The sequence below is a fragment of the Strix aluco genome, chromosome 27, assembly GCF_031877795.1.
Source record: "Strix aluco isolate bStrAlu1 chromosome 27, bStrAlu1.hap1, whole genome shotgun sequence".
Classification (NCBI taxonomy): Eukaryota; Metazoa; Chordata; class Aves; order Strigiformes; family Strigidae; genus Strix; species Strix aluco.
This window is the reverse complement of record NC_133957.1, coordinates 3,698,116-3,715,486: the sequence shown is the minus strand read 5'-3', so window position 1 is coordinate 3,715,486 and position 17,371 is coordinate 3,698,116. Positions and strand designations below refer to the sequence as shown.

The following is a 17,371-nucleotide window of genomic DNA, read 5'->3' as shown; positions in this document are numbered from 1 at the left end:
CTCCCCAAAACACGGGGCTGGGGGCGCTCGCTGAGATACCGCGGGCGCGTAACCGAACCGGGGCCGTTTAGGCCGGGCTGTGGCGGGAGGTGACGGAAGCGCACAGCCGCAGAGCCGAGCCCCTGCGCGTTCCGCGTCCGCCCCGCGCGCTCCGGGAATAACGCGCCTCTCCCCCAAAAACTCTCCCCTCTCGCGGAGCACCCCCGGCCACGGCGGTACCCGTCCCCCCGTCCCCCCGCGCCCGGCCCTCGGCTCCGCGCAGCCCTCGGGGGGGCCCCGGCCAAGCCCCGCACCCCCAAAGCGTGGCACCACCCCCCTCCCCCCCCTTCCCCCCACGCCCCCCCCCCCCTTCCCTCTCCGCCGCAGAGACCCTCGCACCGCGCGGGCGCTTCCCCAGAGCTGCTCCGCGGCAGCGGAGGCTCCGCCGCAGGGCGCGGGGGGGCGGCGGGGGGGCCGCCTTCCCCTGGCCGCCAGCGCAGCCACGGTGCCCGCCGCGCCCGCCCGTCGCCCGGCTCCGAAAACAAGAAGAAACGGGGAGAAACCTCCCGCACGCTGTTTTCCCTCCAACAGCCGCTCCATGAATTACTGCTGCGCGCTCGCCATCTCCGCGGAGAACAACGCGCGGACTGACTTCGTCGGCGCCTCCTGCTGTGTCGTTCAGAGAGGAAAGGCGCGGGCGTGCAGAAAGGGAGCGATTTGATAGAAACCGAACCCGCAGCCTCCGCGAAGCGCGCACGAACGCCCCGCACGGACTCGTTGACAGCGCGGAAAAAGGGCCGAGGAGCCAGAAACCCCGCGCAGCTGCCGCCCGTCGCAGCGCGGCCTCCGCCACCTACCGAGGTCTGGCCCCCGCCCCCCGCCGCGCTTCCCTCCGCACCCCCCGGGGCTCGTCTTCCGCGCTGCCGCCGGGGACCGACGACCGCTCCGGCGCCGCAGCTCCGCCGGTCACGGACGGTCCGGCGGTGTCCCCGGCCCCCCCGCTCTGCCCGCCGGGCCGGGCCGTGCCGCGGCTGGGCTGGCGGTCGCGCCGTGCCTGGTCGCGTCCAGAAAACCCCCCCAAGCCCCGCTTGCCTCGCCGCGGCAGCGGCTGTGGGGCCGTCAGGACTAAACTCCAGCGAGGTGCCGTCCGGGCTTAGGTCGGGTTCAGCGCGGGACAAACGGGTTTCCCGGGGCTCGGCCCCGCCCCTCGCTCAGTGACGGTCCTGCAGAATCGGCTCCGAGGGTTTGAAACAAGGGTCATGGCTTTTAGGGAGAGAAGAACACGGGGGTTCTCCTTTCCTGCAGCTGCTCGAGAGCAGAATTCCCTTTTCCCAAACGGACCGTATTTAGGGACGGACGGACCAGTCTCCGTTTGCTTTCCTGGGGCTCCGCGGCGCGTCTCGCATCTCTCGTCAGGCGGAGCTGAAACAAGGGGGGGCGGGGGGAGATGGAAACACAACGGCGAGTTTAACTAAAGACACCTGGCGAGTTAAATAGGCGCCGAGAAGCAGCCCCACCGCGGGTATTTACGGCCCCTGCGCCGGACCCGCTGTTGCTTTATTCCCCCGCGATGTGCCGGGAGCGGCAGCAGCAGCGTTTGGGGTGCGGGAACTCTGCGGGGAGGGCTGGGCTGGCGGGGGAAGGCGCCAGCAGCCTGCGGCCCCCCCGGCTGGGGATGGTCCCGGCTCTGCGGGGAGCTGAGGGCAGCCGGCGCCGAGCACCCTCTGCCCGCGGCGCGGCCGAGGCGCGGGGGTTCATTAGCCCCGCCCGGGGGTGTCGGGCTCCATTTCGGCCCCGGAGAAGGGCCCCGGGCGGCTCCGATGCTCCTTTTTCAGCTGAATGAGGAAGGTTTTCTGGCGGGACCGCGGGGGCGCAGGGGGGGGAGCGGCGAGGCCGCTGTAGGGCGGGGGGTGGCGGTTCCGGGGGGGGCGCGCTCGGGCTCTGGGCGGCAGCAGGACGGACAAACCGCTCCCGCGGGCCCCGCGCTCCGCCGCCTCCGCCGGGTTTGCTCAGGCCGCGGTGTAGGTCGGGTCTTTGTTTAGGCGGGGGCGGGGGGGGGGAGGCTGTGGCAAGAGGGGAAGGAGAACGGCGGGGGGGGGGGTTTCCCGTTTTTTTTGTCGCTGCTGTTGTTGTTGTCGTCTGTGTTTCCCCCCTCCTCCCTCCCCGGCGATAACGCTCCCGCGGCGCGCAGGCGGGTTTTGCGCGGGGAGTGAGGCCGCCGAGGCAGGTCCCCGCGCCGCCGGGCCACCCGCTGGGAAACAGAAACTTTCGCTGCCGGCGCTGGGAGCAGAGACCCGGCGCGGGGTCCCGGGGCCGCCCGGGGGATGCGGTAGGGCCGGGCCGTGGGGTGGCAGCGCGACCCGCGGCTGCTCTGCGGCTGGAGGACAACGACCTGCCCGCGCCCGGCGGCCCCGCGGAGGAGCCGCGGCGGGAGCCCCCCGGGTGCCGGCAGCCCGGGCTGGCGCGGAGTCCCCGGGCGAGGCCGGCGGGGGCCGGGCGCTGACCGCGCTCCTCCCGCAGCCCGCCCCGACGAGGACTCCTGCTCTTCCTCCGCCGCCTGGTCGCCCTCCTGCTCGCCGCGGTCCGTGCCCTCGGTCTCCGGCTGCGGCCCCGGCCAGTGCGTCTGCAGCAGCTGCGGCCCGAGATGGTGGGCAAGGACCTGCTGAAGGGGGGAGCGGGGCGGGGGGGACGCCGGGCCCCCGGTGCCGCGCTACCCGCCCCGGTATCTAACCCCGGTGCCGCGCTGCCTGTCCCTGGACAGGACCCCGGTGCCGCGCTGCCCGCCCCGGGTCCGGCCTCCGGTGCCGCGCTGCCCGTCTCGGGACCACCCCCGGTAAGGCTCTGAGCGCGCCGGGACCGAACCCCGGTGACTCCCATCACGCCCCGGGACTGGACACCGGTACCGCGCTGCCCGCCCCGGGACCGCCCCCGGTGCCTCTCTGCCCGCTCCGGTTCTGGACCCCGGTGCCGCGCTACCCGCCCCGGGACCGGTCCCCGGTGCCTCCCAAGCCACCCCGGGACCGGCCCCCGGTACCTCGCTGCCCGCCCTGGGACCGGCCGCCGGTATCTAGCTGCCCGTCCCGTGACCGGCACCCGCTGCCTTGGTGCCCGCTCCGGGACCGCCCCGGATGCTTCCCTGCCCGCCCCGCGACCGGCCCCCGGTGCCGCGCTGCCCGCCCCGGCACCGAACCCCGACGGCGCTGCCCGCCCCGGGACCGGACACCGGTGCCGCGCTGCCCGCCCCGGGACCGGACCTCGACGGCCCTGCCTGCCCCGGGACCGGACTCCGACGACGCTGCCCACCCCGGGACAGGCCCCCGGTGCCTTGTTGTCCGCCTCGGGACCGAACCCCGCTGCCTCCCAGCCCGCCCCGGGACCGCCCCCGGTGCCGCGCTGCCCGCCCCGGGACCAGACCCCAGTGCCTCCCAGCCCGCCCCGGGACCGGCCCCCGGTGCCTCGCTGCCCGCCCCAGTTCTGGACCCCGGTGCCGCGCTCCCCGCCCCGGAACCGGCACCCGGTGCCTCCCAGCCCGCCCTGTGACCGACCCCTGCTGCCTTGTTGCCCGCCCGGGACCGCCCCCGGTGCCTCGCTGCCCGTCCCGGCAGCGGCCTCCAGTGCCACCCAGCCCGCCCCGCGACCGGCCCCCGCTGCCTTGTTACCCGCCCCGGGACCACCCAGGATGCCTCCCGGCCCGCCCCGGGACCGGCCCCCGCTGCCTCTCTGCGCGCCCCGGGACCGGCCGCCGGTACCTCGCTGCCCGCCCCGGGACCGGCCCCCGGTGCCTTGTTGCCCGCCCCGGGACCAGACCCCAGTGCCTCCCAGCCCGCCCAGGAACCTCTCCCGGTGCCTCCCTGCCTGCCCCGGCACCGGACCCCGACGGCGCTGCCCGCCCCGAGACCGGACACCGGTGGCGCGGCCTGTCCCGGCACCGGTCCCGGTGCCGCGCTGCCCGTCCCGGCACCGGCCCCCTGTGCCTCGCTGCCCACCTCGGTTCTGGACCCCGGTGCCGCGCTCCCCGCCCCGGAAACGACCCCCGGTACCGCGCTGCCCGTCTCGGGACCGCCCCCGGTAAGGCGCTGAGCGCCCCGGGACCGAACCCCGGTGCCTCCCATCACGCCCCGGGACCGGACACCGGTGCCTCCCAGCCCGCCCCGGGACCGGCCGCCGGTGCCGCGCTGCCCGCCCCGGGACCGAACACCGACGGCGCTGCCGACCCCGGGACCGGAACCCGACGACGCTGCCCGTCCCGGCACCGGCCCCCGGTGCCTCGCTGCCCGCCCCGGTTCTGGACCTCGGTGCCTCGCTCCCCGCCCCGGAAACGACCCCCGGTGCCGCGCTGCCCGTCTCGGGACCGCCCCCGGTAAGGCGCTGCCCACCCCGGGACCGCCCCCGGTGCCGCACTGCCCACCCGGGGACCCCCCCCGGTGCCTCGCTGCCCGCCCCGGGACCAGACCCCAGTGCCTCCCAGCCCGCCCCGGGACCGGCCGCCGGTACCTCGCTGCCCGCCCAGGGACCGGCCCCCGGTGCCGCGCTGCCCGCCCCGGGACCAGACCCCAGTGCCTCCCAGCCCGCCCAGGAACCTCTCCCGGTGCCTCCCTGCCTGCCCCGGCACCGGACCCCGACGGCGTTGCCCACCCCGAGACCGGACACCCGTGCCGCATATTGGGGTCACCATTAGCCGGGGTCCTTATTTCTGCGGGAACAGAAACGACGCAACACCAATGTGATGATCAGGTCGTCCATCTTTTTTATTACATATTCTATTCCTTTTCTGGTTACATTTATACTCTACTAAGTTCCGTACACGCACTCATCTATCTTCTAATAGGCTACAGGTCATCTACACGCGCTGTTCACGCGCCTCTACAAGCACTTGCATTGGTTAATTGCAATTAGCACGTAAAGCCCAAAACTTGCCAAAAGTCCCTTATCTCATACCCTGTTTTGCTCAGACTTGTGTGCTTTTGCTGACCACAGGTGTTTCTCACTTATCTGCTGTCTTGTGTGTTTTTGCCAGCCTTATTTTGCTGGCCTTGTCTTCGTCCTTGCATTCTTCTGTCTGCACTTTCTCCCAGCGCGGCCCAGACTCCTACATCTCCCCCCCTTTTTTTTTATTTTATTTGCTCAACCAAACTTTGCAGCATCCTCTGCAAACATTGGAACAAGCAAGGAAGAATCAACAGCAAAAGCAGCAATACCATCAATACCATCAATGCTCCTTTGACCAATGTTTGTAACCAACCTCTCAGTCCGAGACCAATGAGCCAATCTGAAAAGGGGCCATGTCCCTCTGTAATATGTTTCATGTTATGTTGTATTTTCGCTAATCGTTGGTGTATGCTCTGTGAATGGTCAGACAAATTAAAGCAACACATTCCTTCAAAATCTTCACATCTATGCCCATGTGCCAATAATAAAAATCTACAGCAGCATGATTTTGCAAAGCAGCATGCCTAACACTATCAACATCAGTAAGCAGCGCACTCAGCGTTTGCGAAGGTAGATTAAATTGCTTTTCACTCCAACATGCTAATCTACGTATATATTTTTGCATTTATGGCAGCCATTCCTTGCGGAAAGAAGAAAGAAGTAGCTATAACAGTGGCTAATGAAGGTAGCCGCACGTTGTCGTTGCAGGTGTCGTCAAAGGTTCGAACAGATCCGCGTGATCTTATCCTTGTGCACCTGCCAACTTCGAGGAACGTTTATTCCAACACCACAGCTCCTATCCACTACCTTATTATTTTGCCTAATACGTTGCAAAGCTAAGCGTTTACAAAACTCAAAACTAATTTCTGCTAAAACTCTTTGCCCAAGATCTTCAATTAGGCTTAAAGCCCTAGAAAACTGCTGTTGTTCTCTAAAACTCTAATCTGTCCTTCTGTACTAACAGCTAATGGCTGATACACTGACCTACCTATAAAATCAGACAGCCAATCTGCTTCGGTAAAAGATAATCCGGTCAGCACACAAGTGACATTTATACACACTTTCCCGATCATGCGCACGCGTGACTCTCCAAGTTCCCCTGTCACACCATGCACAATGTATAAAAACCCAAGGTCGACAGTTTAGACCATGTTCCGTACTAGCTGTGTCATGTTCTTCAAGCTGTTTTATGGTGAGCGGCTGTGTTCGAATAGCCGTGTAAAATGACTACAGATTCGGTAAAAGACACAGAACTTCACTGTTCGCTGGATGTAGTGCCGTTAACAACGGCGTCAGGACCAAGTTCAATCGATGTTGGTGTCTCTGGAGTGCCTCGGGATGCAGGGTTGGTGTTGTCATCCTTTGCGATCCATGGTTTCACCCACTTTGCGGGGACCCATTTGGGTGGATCACTACCTGTGGAAACACAAGCATAACCTCTTCCCCAAGTTAGCAACTGCATAGATCCCTCCCATTGCCCAGATTGAGGGGAATACAATTGCACTGGAATTTTTTGAAAAGAATAATCATGCTTGTTTGTTTGCATATGTATTCGCGCAGGCGGTTCATCTTGCCCTCCACGTATACTAAGCCAATTTAAAACAAATAATGTTTTTGCCAATATCTCATGAGGGGAACCCCCTGTCTCCCCGTTTTTTCAAAATAACAAGGTGATGTTTCAATATACGATGGGCGTGCTCAACGATTGCTTGCCCAGTAGAGTTGTGTGGTACTCCGTGGAGAAGCTGAATTCCCCAATGTTGTAAAAAGGCAGTGGTGGAGGCTGCCCGATATGCAGGACCATTATCAGGTTTAATTTTCTTTGGACACCCCATAACCGCAATTGCTTGCGTCCAATGTTGACAAGCTGCTGCTGCCGAGGCAGAAGCACGAGCAGAGGCCCATATAAATGAGGAACAGGTATCCACTGACACATGTAAGTAGCGAAGATGCCCAAAAGGCGGAAATACAGTGATATCAGTTTGCCAAACTTCCCGTGGCTGTAAGCCACGAGGATTCGCACCACCGTCCTGTAGCGGTGTGAGAGTGGCACAGTCTGGACAAGCAGCCACTATCGCCCGTGCTTGGGTCTTAGGGATGTTAAATTGCTTACGTAATGCAGTTGCAGACTGGTGAAAAAAGGCATGAGATTTATAGGCTTCTGGAACAATGTTATGCGTGTCTGCTAAAGCGGCAACCAACTGATCAGCTCGAGTGTTGCCTTCTACAAGACCTCCAGGGAGCCTCGTATGGCTCTTTATATGCATGATAAAACCCGATGCGTGCGATGATTAACAGTATTTCGTAAGTCGACAAAAGCCTGAAAAAGGGTGGGATTGACAGTATTCGAGCACGTGTAACTCCTTCCTGAGCCGTTGGCACAGTAAAGCACTCCAGCAGGTGTGCAGAATCCATCGCCTGCTGTGAATCCTACCAGGATTTATGATAGACTTATGCAAACAATCCAAGCTAAGTATCTGCTAAAGCTTCCTTGACTATGAGCACTGTGTCTGTCCTCACTCCTGTCCCATTAACACGGTGGAGACAACATTATGCTCTCTGCAAGTGCAGAAGGAAAACAGAGGCCAGCCCACTCCACTGGCACATTATGTTCAGATTCTCCCTTTCCTAACCAGTGTTATTTGTTCTGTAGTGTCTTGGAACGATTCCCACACCACATCTCAGGATTGCCTAAAAAGGGGTAGACTGCGGTTTTAGTGATCTCGACATACAAAACCATCTTCAGAGACTGTCTGACTGAATATCAAATTGTAAACTTGAGTCATTCTATTACGTTTGTCAGTTTTAGGGAGGACAGTAATTCAAGTTTTAACTGCCTGGCTTTGGCACAGTTTATTTACAGAGCCTAAGTCATCTTGAAAGCTGCACTCAAGGAGATGACAGCTCTAGCACGGTTAGCTAAAAACCCTGCGTCCTTGCCCTTCATCTCACATAGATCTGGAGCTCACAGCCCCCCTTCTTGTGATGTGTGCTCACCTGCAAATTGACCCACTTGCCAGTTTGCTGCAAGAGTGCAGTTTACTAAAAGGAAGAACAGATGTTGAGAACGAGTAATGCAAAAGCCAAAGTTAAACTCAGCTTTTTCCAGCTGTCGACCACATAGGTGGCCTGCAGAAACCATTCACAGGATTAAGTTCTCACTTAGCTTAAATCAGAAAAAAAGCAAATGTGTTAATTCAAGTCAACTTGTTGGCTGAGTTCTAGAGCACCAGGAGTTGTCCTCCAGGAACAAAAAGCATCAACCAAATTTTTAAGAGGAATACTAAAGCACTTTCACTATAAAGCTCATTCCTGCTGGTTCTCATTTACTGCCAGACCTCGCTTCCAGGTCATGGGGCACCTGAGCTCCAGGATGTTAAATACCACATTTCAGAGCTGCTCCAGATCTGCTCCAATTACCTTGTCATTATCCAAAGGATCCTTTTGCACAAATGCCTGGACAAATTCTTCTGGTCCAATATAATTGAGTCTCTCCTAAACAAAGCACACAAGCAGCCAAGTCCTACGCTATGTTAACCTGCATTTCAGAAAGAGGGGAAGGATGCAATCGTAGTTGAAGTATGACAACTCACAAGCTCTGTGTGTGTCAGCTGCTGAGCTAACACGTAGGGGTCATTGCAGACTGTGATTATGTCCCTCTGCATGGACTGGGGCTTGGTCTTTAGAACTGTGAGGCGATCTGTGGACGTGGCATTAATTTTTGCAAGTACTTCCTCATACTGGCTAACAGTGGTGAGCTTCCGAATCAGGTTCTGGAGGAGCTGCTGTACGTTCTTCCGATACATCTGTCACGACAAGAAACGATCCGGAGACGTTTTCGAAATGTGCAAAGATAGTATTAAAGTCTGCATAACACCAAAACAGACTGATGCTGATACCTGTACTTGTTGCCAACTGAAGATGTGTTCCACTATGTGGGTTTCTAATATTAGCATTTCATCAGACCAAAAGGAATCCAGCCAAGAATTTAAACACTGATTGTCTCACAGATTCAACAGTGACCTGGTTAGCTCAAGGAAAAGCAGAAAAGACATGCACAACCTACTGCAAGAAAAGTACCAACAATCACCAGACAAAACACAAGAAATGAAAATACTCCCATCTTCTCCTGCTTAAGACCACAGGAAAAACAATATATGATCATTCAATGATGAAAAAAGGGCCTGCTTCTCTCTGGAGTAAATCAAGACCAATTTCATTGAAGTCAGAATTAAAACTTGCAGTAAATATGAGAAAAAGGAGAAGATAATACAAACATCTCTCTTTCACCTTGCAGGCCTTTCCATGTGGCGGTTTAAGTTAACAGGAGGGACAAATTTAGGTAGGAGCAGGACTTGACTCTTAAGTAGATAGATCTGTGTAACTGACCCCAAGGTGGTTACCATTCCAAATTCCAGATACCATCCTAAAGCCGTTAAAGCAAAACCTAAGTGGATGAAAAAAGGAGTGTCCAAAACCTACTGGCAGCACAGCACAGGGTGATCGGTCCAAGGCAGGAATGTTTCCCATATTCTAATGAAATTCTCATTCCCTCCAAAGCTGCCATTTACATGGATTTCCAAATTTACTCAAATACAACAGCACTATCTTGGGTCAGATTCATTCTTGAAGTCAGTTATGTTCAACCAAGGCTGGATTTGTCTTGTTACTTGGTAAATAATTGCTTTCTGCTTAGATGTATTTTGATTTTCTAGACAAATACACACGGCGTAATTTTTCACCAGGGTGGGTGGGAAGAGCACAAGGGGATCTACATTTTCCTCAGGAAGACACAGAAGTATTACTTCAAGTGCTGCGCTTCCATCACCAGGTGTTAGGTGACACACACACAGACCTGCTTCACTGACCCATTCCCTCCCAAATTCTTTGAAATTTCATGTAAGAGAACTTTATGAAGCGTTTTCTTGCCCAGTTGGTACTCACCTGAGAATGAAAAAAAAAATCTAAAATACTCAGGATGAGTTCTGGCTACTGATGGAAATCACGTAATACCAGTGGGTTTAGCTTCAAAGCAAAAAAACCCCAAACCTTGCCTTAATTTGTGGTTCATGTCAGAACTGACAAAATCAGGGAGAAAAGGCAAACTGGCAGATACCCTCCAAACCAGAACAAGAAATCAGGGTAGTTACCCACATCTGGTCTAACAGCAGTTCAGCATAACAAACATCCCTCTGCCCAGTGATGAGGCAAAACCCTCTTGGCACAAAGGCAGAAGGAAATGCCAGTTTCCTCTCACACCTCATAGGTGTAGCTGAGCCCACAAAGCCAACACCCCTCTGCTCTTTTGAGCTTCAGCCTCCTCTTGAGCGAAGGGGCAGTGACCTCGAAGCACTGTGTGTGAGGATAAGTACGCACTGCACTTTGCACACATAACAGGGATTTGCTGCTGGGCCATTACTTCATCTCAGGCATTGCTTTAATTCCATATATATAGAGAGATATATATATTTAACAACACACCAATGAACTCACTGAATATGTCTCTTAGATACTAATTTGACTGTAGTATGGCTCCCAGTCAGCCTAAACATACAGTCTTCATCTAAATTAGGTTGACCCTTTCCACTTATTTGTCTTATTTTTTATTCTATTTTCACACTGACAATGCTGATATTTATTTATATTTAAAAATCTCTGAGGATTGGACAGCATGGGAGAAAGTGACGGGACACTTCACCTCAAGGTCACTCCTTTGTGTCCATCCCACATGGATAGTGATTGGAAGTACCATTACTACCTGCTAGATCTGGAATACCACACGTTAAATGAGTTTCCACAGTCAATCTCACTATGTGATATCATGGTGGGGAAAACAAAAAGAGAGGTCAGTGCAATGATGTTGGGCTGCACATGAAAAAGAGATCAGGCTACGGGATGTGGCTTTGGTCTGACTGCACACAGCCATCAAGTGTTTCACAGAAAAAGCCTCTGCTAAACGTTTATATGGAACTAATCAGGAAATGGGGGGCAATGGCTGATGGGAAAGGTTTCAGATATACCTTGAAACAAAGGTCAGTTAAGTGGTAAAAGGGACCAGAACAATCTAGAAATATCTCATGAGCATGATGACCTCTCAGGACACAGAGGGAAAAAGTGGAAGGAATGGAATTAAATTGAGGGAGAAGAGGGACAAAAATAACCCCACCAAGGTTTTTCCCAAGACGATTTTCTGATGTTAGCATGGTGAAGGGTTTTAGTTATACTCCTACTGACAGCTCTTAATAGCAGTGGAGCACGATAATTTGGGAAGTGGATTAAAAAGCTACAAGTAGAAGAGCTGTAGTGGACAGCAATAGCAAACACTGCCTCTTCTGTGTCCTTCAAGGTGGTGACTCACACAAATCCAAGCAATCTGTAGAAAAGCAAGGTCAAGGAAGTTGCCACTTACTGTTCCAAGCAGTTCACAGTAACACAAGTCAATTCACTGCAGTGCTTGCTTTCCCTTTGTCTTTCTAAAGGAAACCTCAAAGTCCAAAAAAGCTCAAAGCTAGAGCTAGAAAAGATCTACAGCTGGCTGCCAGAGTAAGACTGCTCCCTAGCGCTCATTTTCTAGCAATTTGTACGTTTGCCTTTCTCCTCAATAGATGACTTCACTGTTTAAACTGTCTGCAGTGCCAGAAACTTCACTGTAGACAACCCTTCCCTGTTGCCAGTTCACTCTCGTATCCACCAGCCCAACTGGCCCAGGCTGAACAGCTCGCTCTCTCTTTTTGTGCCAGTGGGTATTTTTCAAACAGGTGTGAGTCCTCAATCTTATTCCTTTTCCTTGAACCGAACTTCAGTTCCCTGTCTTCCTATGAAGAGTACCCAGACACAAAGCAACGGTGCAGAAGCGCTGTACAGGGAAAAGTTCCTCCTGGCACCCCACAGTGAAGGCAAAGCTCCACAGCCCAGAGCCCCCGTAGCTATCTCGCAGCAGTTCTAAGCTTGCTCATCAAATCCGGTATCATTTTCATTTCTATTCCATACTGCACCTCACTCTCTTGTCCCATCTTCTTTTGTCCCTCCCCATTTCCACAACACCACAATGTATTTTAGCTTCCAAACTCGGTTTAGGTTTGTTCTTTTCCAGCCTTGTTTACAGTCTCTCAAGACCTTTCCAGGCCTTTGGTAGCACTTGCAACCCCTCCCAGTAAAGCTCACCTAAATGCTTGTTAACATGCCCTTGGCATAAGGTACTAAGGAATAGCAGCCCCTGAGGAATGCTACAAACACGATGCCATTTAGCAGCTGCTCTTTGTGTTTATAGTTCTTCCAAACGCCACTCCAGTGCCTTTTGTAATGTGAGTATTATGGCAGCTACGCATGATCTGCTCATTGAAACCTTGGTAATTGCCTTGCCACTAAGTGAATATTAACTTTTGGCTTTTGGCTGAGTTTATTTCAGTACTTACAAGACAACCATCAGTTAAGCATCAAAATATTTCATAATACCTCTGTGAAACTTTACTTCCACCTGAGAATGGGACTTAGAAAAAGGTCAGGTGATTTCCTTGTGTGCTCCACCCAGAGGAATGAATACGACAGACTCCCTCTCAGCCCATATCTGATGCTTTAAGTTCAAGACAATTCTTCCTGGTCCAGTTTTTTTTTAGAAACTTTTTTTCAAACCTGCTATAACTCTTCCACTGACCTGCTTCTGTAGCTGGAAAACCCAGGCCCAGTGCCAGCACACTGTACTCACACAAATCGAAGAAATTATCAACATCAGTAGGGATTTCTCAGATATGCAAGGCTTCCAAGCAGAATCACTAAAATGAAAAATACCACCAGCCAGCAAGCTGTGTCTATCTGCACAAGATGCGATTATATTACGGGTTTAGGGATGGAGTGAACCTTACCTGTGCTTTGAAAAGGCTCTGCTTGTGCTGCGTGGTTTCCTCCTAGGCCTAGGTAGCAGGCAGAACTTCTTGCCTACCAGCACCTTCATACTAAGCTAGCTTAGCCACCCAGAGCCGTACCAACAACAAACCTACAATATCAGAGCGTTAAAGGAATGCCTTTTTATCAATTAACTTTGTACACAGACAACTCACCTCATCACCACTGGCTATTCTTTGTGCCAACTCTTTTAAGTTCCTCATCATTCTTTCATCTCGGAAATCATAAGGAAACGTCTCTGTCCATTCAGTCAACAACTGTAGGATTTTGGGTGCAATTTTTCGTATCTGATTCTATTGGAAAATGGCAAGGAGGAATGTTACAAGTAACAGCAGTACAGCACATATCTAACCCAAAGGAAACAGAATTCCCTTCTATAGGATACTGTGAAGCATAAGGGTATGAAGGTCACTTAAATTTTTAAGCTTAACTTAATTCAGCATTGGAATAAAGGCCAGAGCCAATACCCAATGAAGCCAATGAAGAGATTCTCATTGGCTTATCTGATGTGGGAATTAGGCCCCAGGTAGGTGGAAATCTTAGAATGATTTTCCCCATTATCAGGAGTGTCTCAGCGCAAGACATTTATTAGTGTTTCTGTAACTTATGGCTAACTGTCAACAATGAAAGTGGTAAGTCCAGTTCTGCCAGGACTTACACACACACACTATACCTTATAGGGAGAAAGCAATGGAATTATTCAAGTATCTGAATTTAATTTGTGTCATTTTCTACTGGCGTGGAGGTTCTCTCCAAACATCCACATCCCGTCCCCTTTCAGCTCCAGCCATGACAGGCAAAGGGGCCAGCGATCTAAGCCACTCTGCAAAGACTGTAGCAAGAGCGCAGCTTAAACATGTGAGACAGGTCAGTGTAATCCCCACTGACATGCTCAATTCATCATTACATCTTTCCAACATTTTGGCATTACATGTCAAGACATTCGGAGCCCTGAAACAAAAGCAACCACTGCAGGGCCAGTGCGGGATATGTCATTAACAGCAGCACTTTCATTTCTGGGCCGTATGTTGGTAAAACAGTGCAGCAGCAGCAACAGTCTTCACAGAGACAGGCTAAGCAGTGTGGAAATTCCACATGAATGTCAGCAAAGAAAGGGTCACATTCTAGGTGCTCGTATCAGGTTTTCAATCTGTTTAATCCTACTGAGGACTCTCTTGAGCAGGAACATTTTTCCGCGGGCAGGGAGGAGACATTTGAGTGGAAGTAACAGGAGTCCCTGAGAACGAGGGACCTCACCTTGTCCAGGCCAGGCTCACTCAGTCTCTGCTGCTCAGGGCACAGATAGCAGACTCTGGCCATGAGCTCACACGGGTGCATGAACAGGTGTGAACTGAGAAGGAAGGTGAAGATGTACGTCCTCTGCAAACAAGAGGAAGACAGAGAAAGGGATGAGGATAAATTACCACCAGCTTTATATTTTCTCCAACTGTGTTCCTGGCAAATCCATTCCTAAAACTTTACTATCTGCAGAAGAAAACTCTGCATGTGACTGTGACAAGAGCTATTACTACAGCAATAAGCATTTAATTTAACACTTGTCATTGCTCCAGAATCAGTGTTATAAATTCGTGCTTGAGCCAAGCTATGCAAGATTTAACCAGAACAAGGTAGAGTAGGGCTGGTGTAGCTCTCCTATTGCACACAGCCTCATTGCAAGCTCAGTACCTAAAATTACTCAGAATAAAATTTCAACTCATCTTCTCTTGCTCTACAGTAAATCTTTGTGAGAGCCATTACCATGTTACATAACTCTTTGTAGGCTGACAATGGAATAAAATTCATGCTGCAAGTCCAAGATACTTAGAATACCAACAGAGAAATCCTGTCTGCTTCCACACTGATAGTGAAAGTAAACAGTCTTCAGAAAAAGAATAAAAAGAGATGCCAGTTGACCAGATCGCTGAGCTGACTCAATTTTGCCACGTACACCACCTTTACCATGCTGTGCTTGCCTGTCTGACCTCAGTGAACCGCACACTATGACCTTGTACTTCCTTTAAGAATCTCCAAATACTGTTCATTTCCCACAGTATTGCTTGTCTCCTGGGTGAAAGCAGAGGGAACTGCATAGCTTAATTTTACAGAACAAAAATTAGTAACTCATTCTGAGGTTACAAGAAGAGGCTCCTTATTTTGCTTTAATTTTCCATATATCATGATTTGAACTCACTGTGAGATGGATATACAAAATAGCCACTCCACTCTCCACACTGCCAGTAGTTAAGTATCTGTGGCACCCACAAGAAAGATTCTACAATGTTCCAGTCCTAGGAACTTGGAATAAACATCATGTTTGACCAACTGGTGTCTAAATTGCTACATGTTTGAATTTTAAGCATTAGTGGATAAGCACTAGCTTAAGCACAGTCCTGTGCTGCTACTAACTCCGACCCAAGTTAAAAAAGATCCTGTCTTGGAAACATGAATAGATCTACGACAACAACAGAAACTGAGTATAAGCAGAGTTATGTCTTCAGCAAGAGCCTTTCAACAAGCACAGATGCAGTTTCATCATCCCTCAGTCATCCCCAACTGCCCCCCCCCCCCCCTTTTGATATCATTCTTCTTCTCTAAGAATTATATAAAATGTCTCAATGCACAGATGCATCTAGACAGGCCAAAAATTCTCAGATGACAGATGTTCCACTCTCACGTCCAGCATCTGTTGATTCCAAACAGGGTGGCACTAGTTCAACTGGTTGCTAATTGCAAGATATGTGGGGACCTCACATGAGCAATGGGAAATAACCACTAAAAACTGTTTTTAAACTAAAGACATCCATACTGTCACGCTGGTGGTCACGTCTTTCTCCTCAGCTTGCCTGACAGACTTTAAAGGGTCAATGGTACATACAACCCACCGAACAGTAAGCCACACTAGGTACTTACTTTATAAATGAGACCAGGGCTGTGCACCTCACAACAGGAGTAATAAAGAATTAGACTTCCTAGGTCAGGTGAGCTACTGCATGCTGCACTCACATGAAGCAATAGTTATCCTGTCATTGCTACCTCAGTCACTTGAACCCCTTCCTTGGCAATCTGATGTGACACGTTCTGCTTTGGCTGTACATGTGAAGTTCCTCTTTACGAGATGCGTGAGGCCCAGCCATACAGCTAACTGGGGTACAGACTTACATCAGGGTAGCAGTCTACCCTGGGTACCAAGTGCTGGATCAGAGCTCCCAGAGACCCCGACAGGAGTTGTTGTCATGGTAACAGAGCCCTCCACAGTTGTCTTCTTCTGACTGATACAGGTTCCTGTTGTAGCCACTGCTGTCAAACACAGCTGCAAAGGGAGGTGTCTGGGGCATCCTTTCCTGAGGAGACACACAAAAAGATACGGGGTAATTACCACAAGGCACAACAACGTAAGAGGCTTTCTCCACTGCAGAGATAGGAAGCACTAGAGCACGAGGAAGAAATCCTAGTGTCATACCCTGGGTTGCCTGAACACAGCAGTAAAGATTGTGCCGTCTTCCAGCCCGTGCAGATTTCTCAGGGAAGGGCAACACAGGCTCTCATCACTGCCTGTCTACTGCAATTGCCACGTGCTTATTTTATATCTTGCTGTTTCTTCATTAAATGACAGATAAGGGGTCAAGGTTAAGAGTTAGAAGGAGCGTACAAGAATCCTGACAGGTTTGGGGAACTCAAACTTTTTGTAAAGCTTTTGGGGACGTGGCATAACGTTCATTGACAACTTTGGGCAAATCCTTACAGCAGCTACCTAAGAGCAGCGCTCTGATGGGGAAGCGTGTTCAGGCTGTCATGGGCTGCCACAGCCCCCGTCAGCGCAGAGGGAGAGAGACTGAAGCGAAGCCCAGCCCTGAAGAGGCCACGTGTGAGGACAGTCTCCTTATGCAACACGACAACCACGTAACTACAATCGAAAGCTCCAATTTCCCAACTCCACCCTGGTAAATCAGTGCTGGGTTTTTCCAATTCTACCGTGACAGGTGTGACCCAGGCTAAAGACCGACGCTTCAGGGCATCTGTCTCCACCTACCCTCTGAGTGGCTTCACAGAAATTTGGAAAAATATGCCTGTGTATAGTTGCTTATCAATGTTGTCCAAGCTCACCAATGATATCAAAGATGTGAGCAAAGTCAGACATCTGTTAAACGCTCTCTCCAAATTCTGTGACAATATGAAAAATCCAGCCCTGTGTCTTCCAGCTTCAGATTTTCTTAATACTTAAGGAAAAATAAAGCAATTACTCATCAGTCTGCACCTCAGTGCCTGTGGAATAACCAATTTCCTTGCTCTTACCAAGGAAAAGATCAGCCAGTGCTGCAGGCTGTTCAGTCATCCAGAGTAGTGGGTGGGCAGCAAGGGGGCTGTGAGCACCCAAGAGCTCTTTTGGTGACAAAGGCCAAAAGATAAAATCTCTCTGATTATCTGAGAGCTGAGTTCTACCCTCCTTCCCTCCCCTCCCCTCTCTCCTTCCTTTTGGGAGTAGCGGTTCTTGTCAGTTTAAGGAACCTGGGTTTTACAGCCTTGACTGCAAGCCAAGTTTGTGCTCAATTTTAACCACAAA

General features: G+C 52.6%; 1 protein-coding gene across 1 annotated transcript in view; it reads right to left on the bottom strand.

Annotated features, from left to right (window-relative positions):
- Positions 1-4,704: 4,704 nt before the first annotated feature.
- LOC141915837 (ras-GEF domain-containing family member 1B-like) overlaps positions 4,705-17,371 on the bottom strand; it is a 72,490-nt gene continuing 59,823 nt past the window's right edge. The window contains 7 exon segments of the mRNA XM_074807710.1: positions 4,705-6,324; positions 8,329-8,403; positions 8,502-8,714; positions 12,966-13,103; positions 14,068-14,190; positions 15,970-16,034; positions 16,037-16,151. Of these exon segments, the coding sequence (XP_074663811.1) occupies positions 6,286-6,324; positions 8,329-8,403; positions 8,502-8,714; positions 12,966-13,103; positions 14,068-14,190; positions 15,970-16,034; positions 16,037-16,145 (762 nt within the window). The 5' untranslated portion in view covers positions 16,146-16,151 and the 3' untranslated portion in view covers positions 4,705-6,285.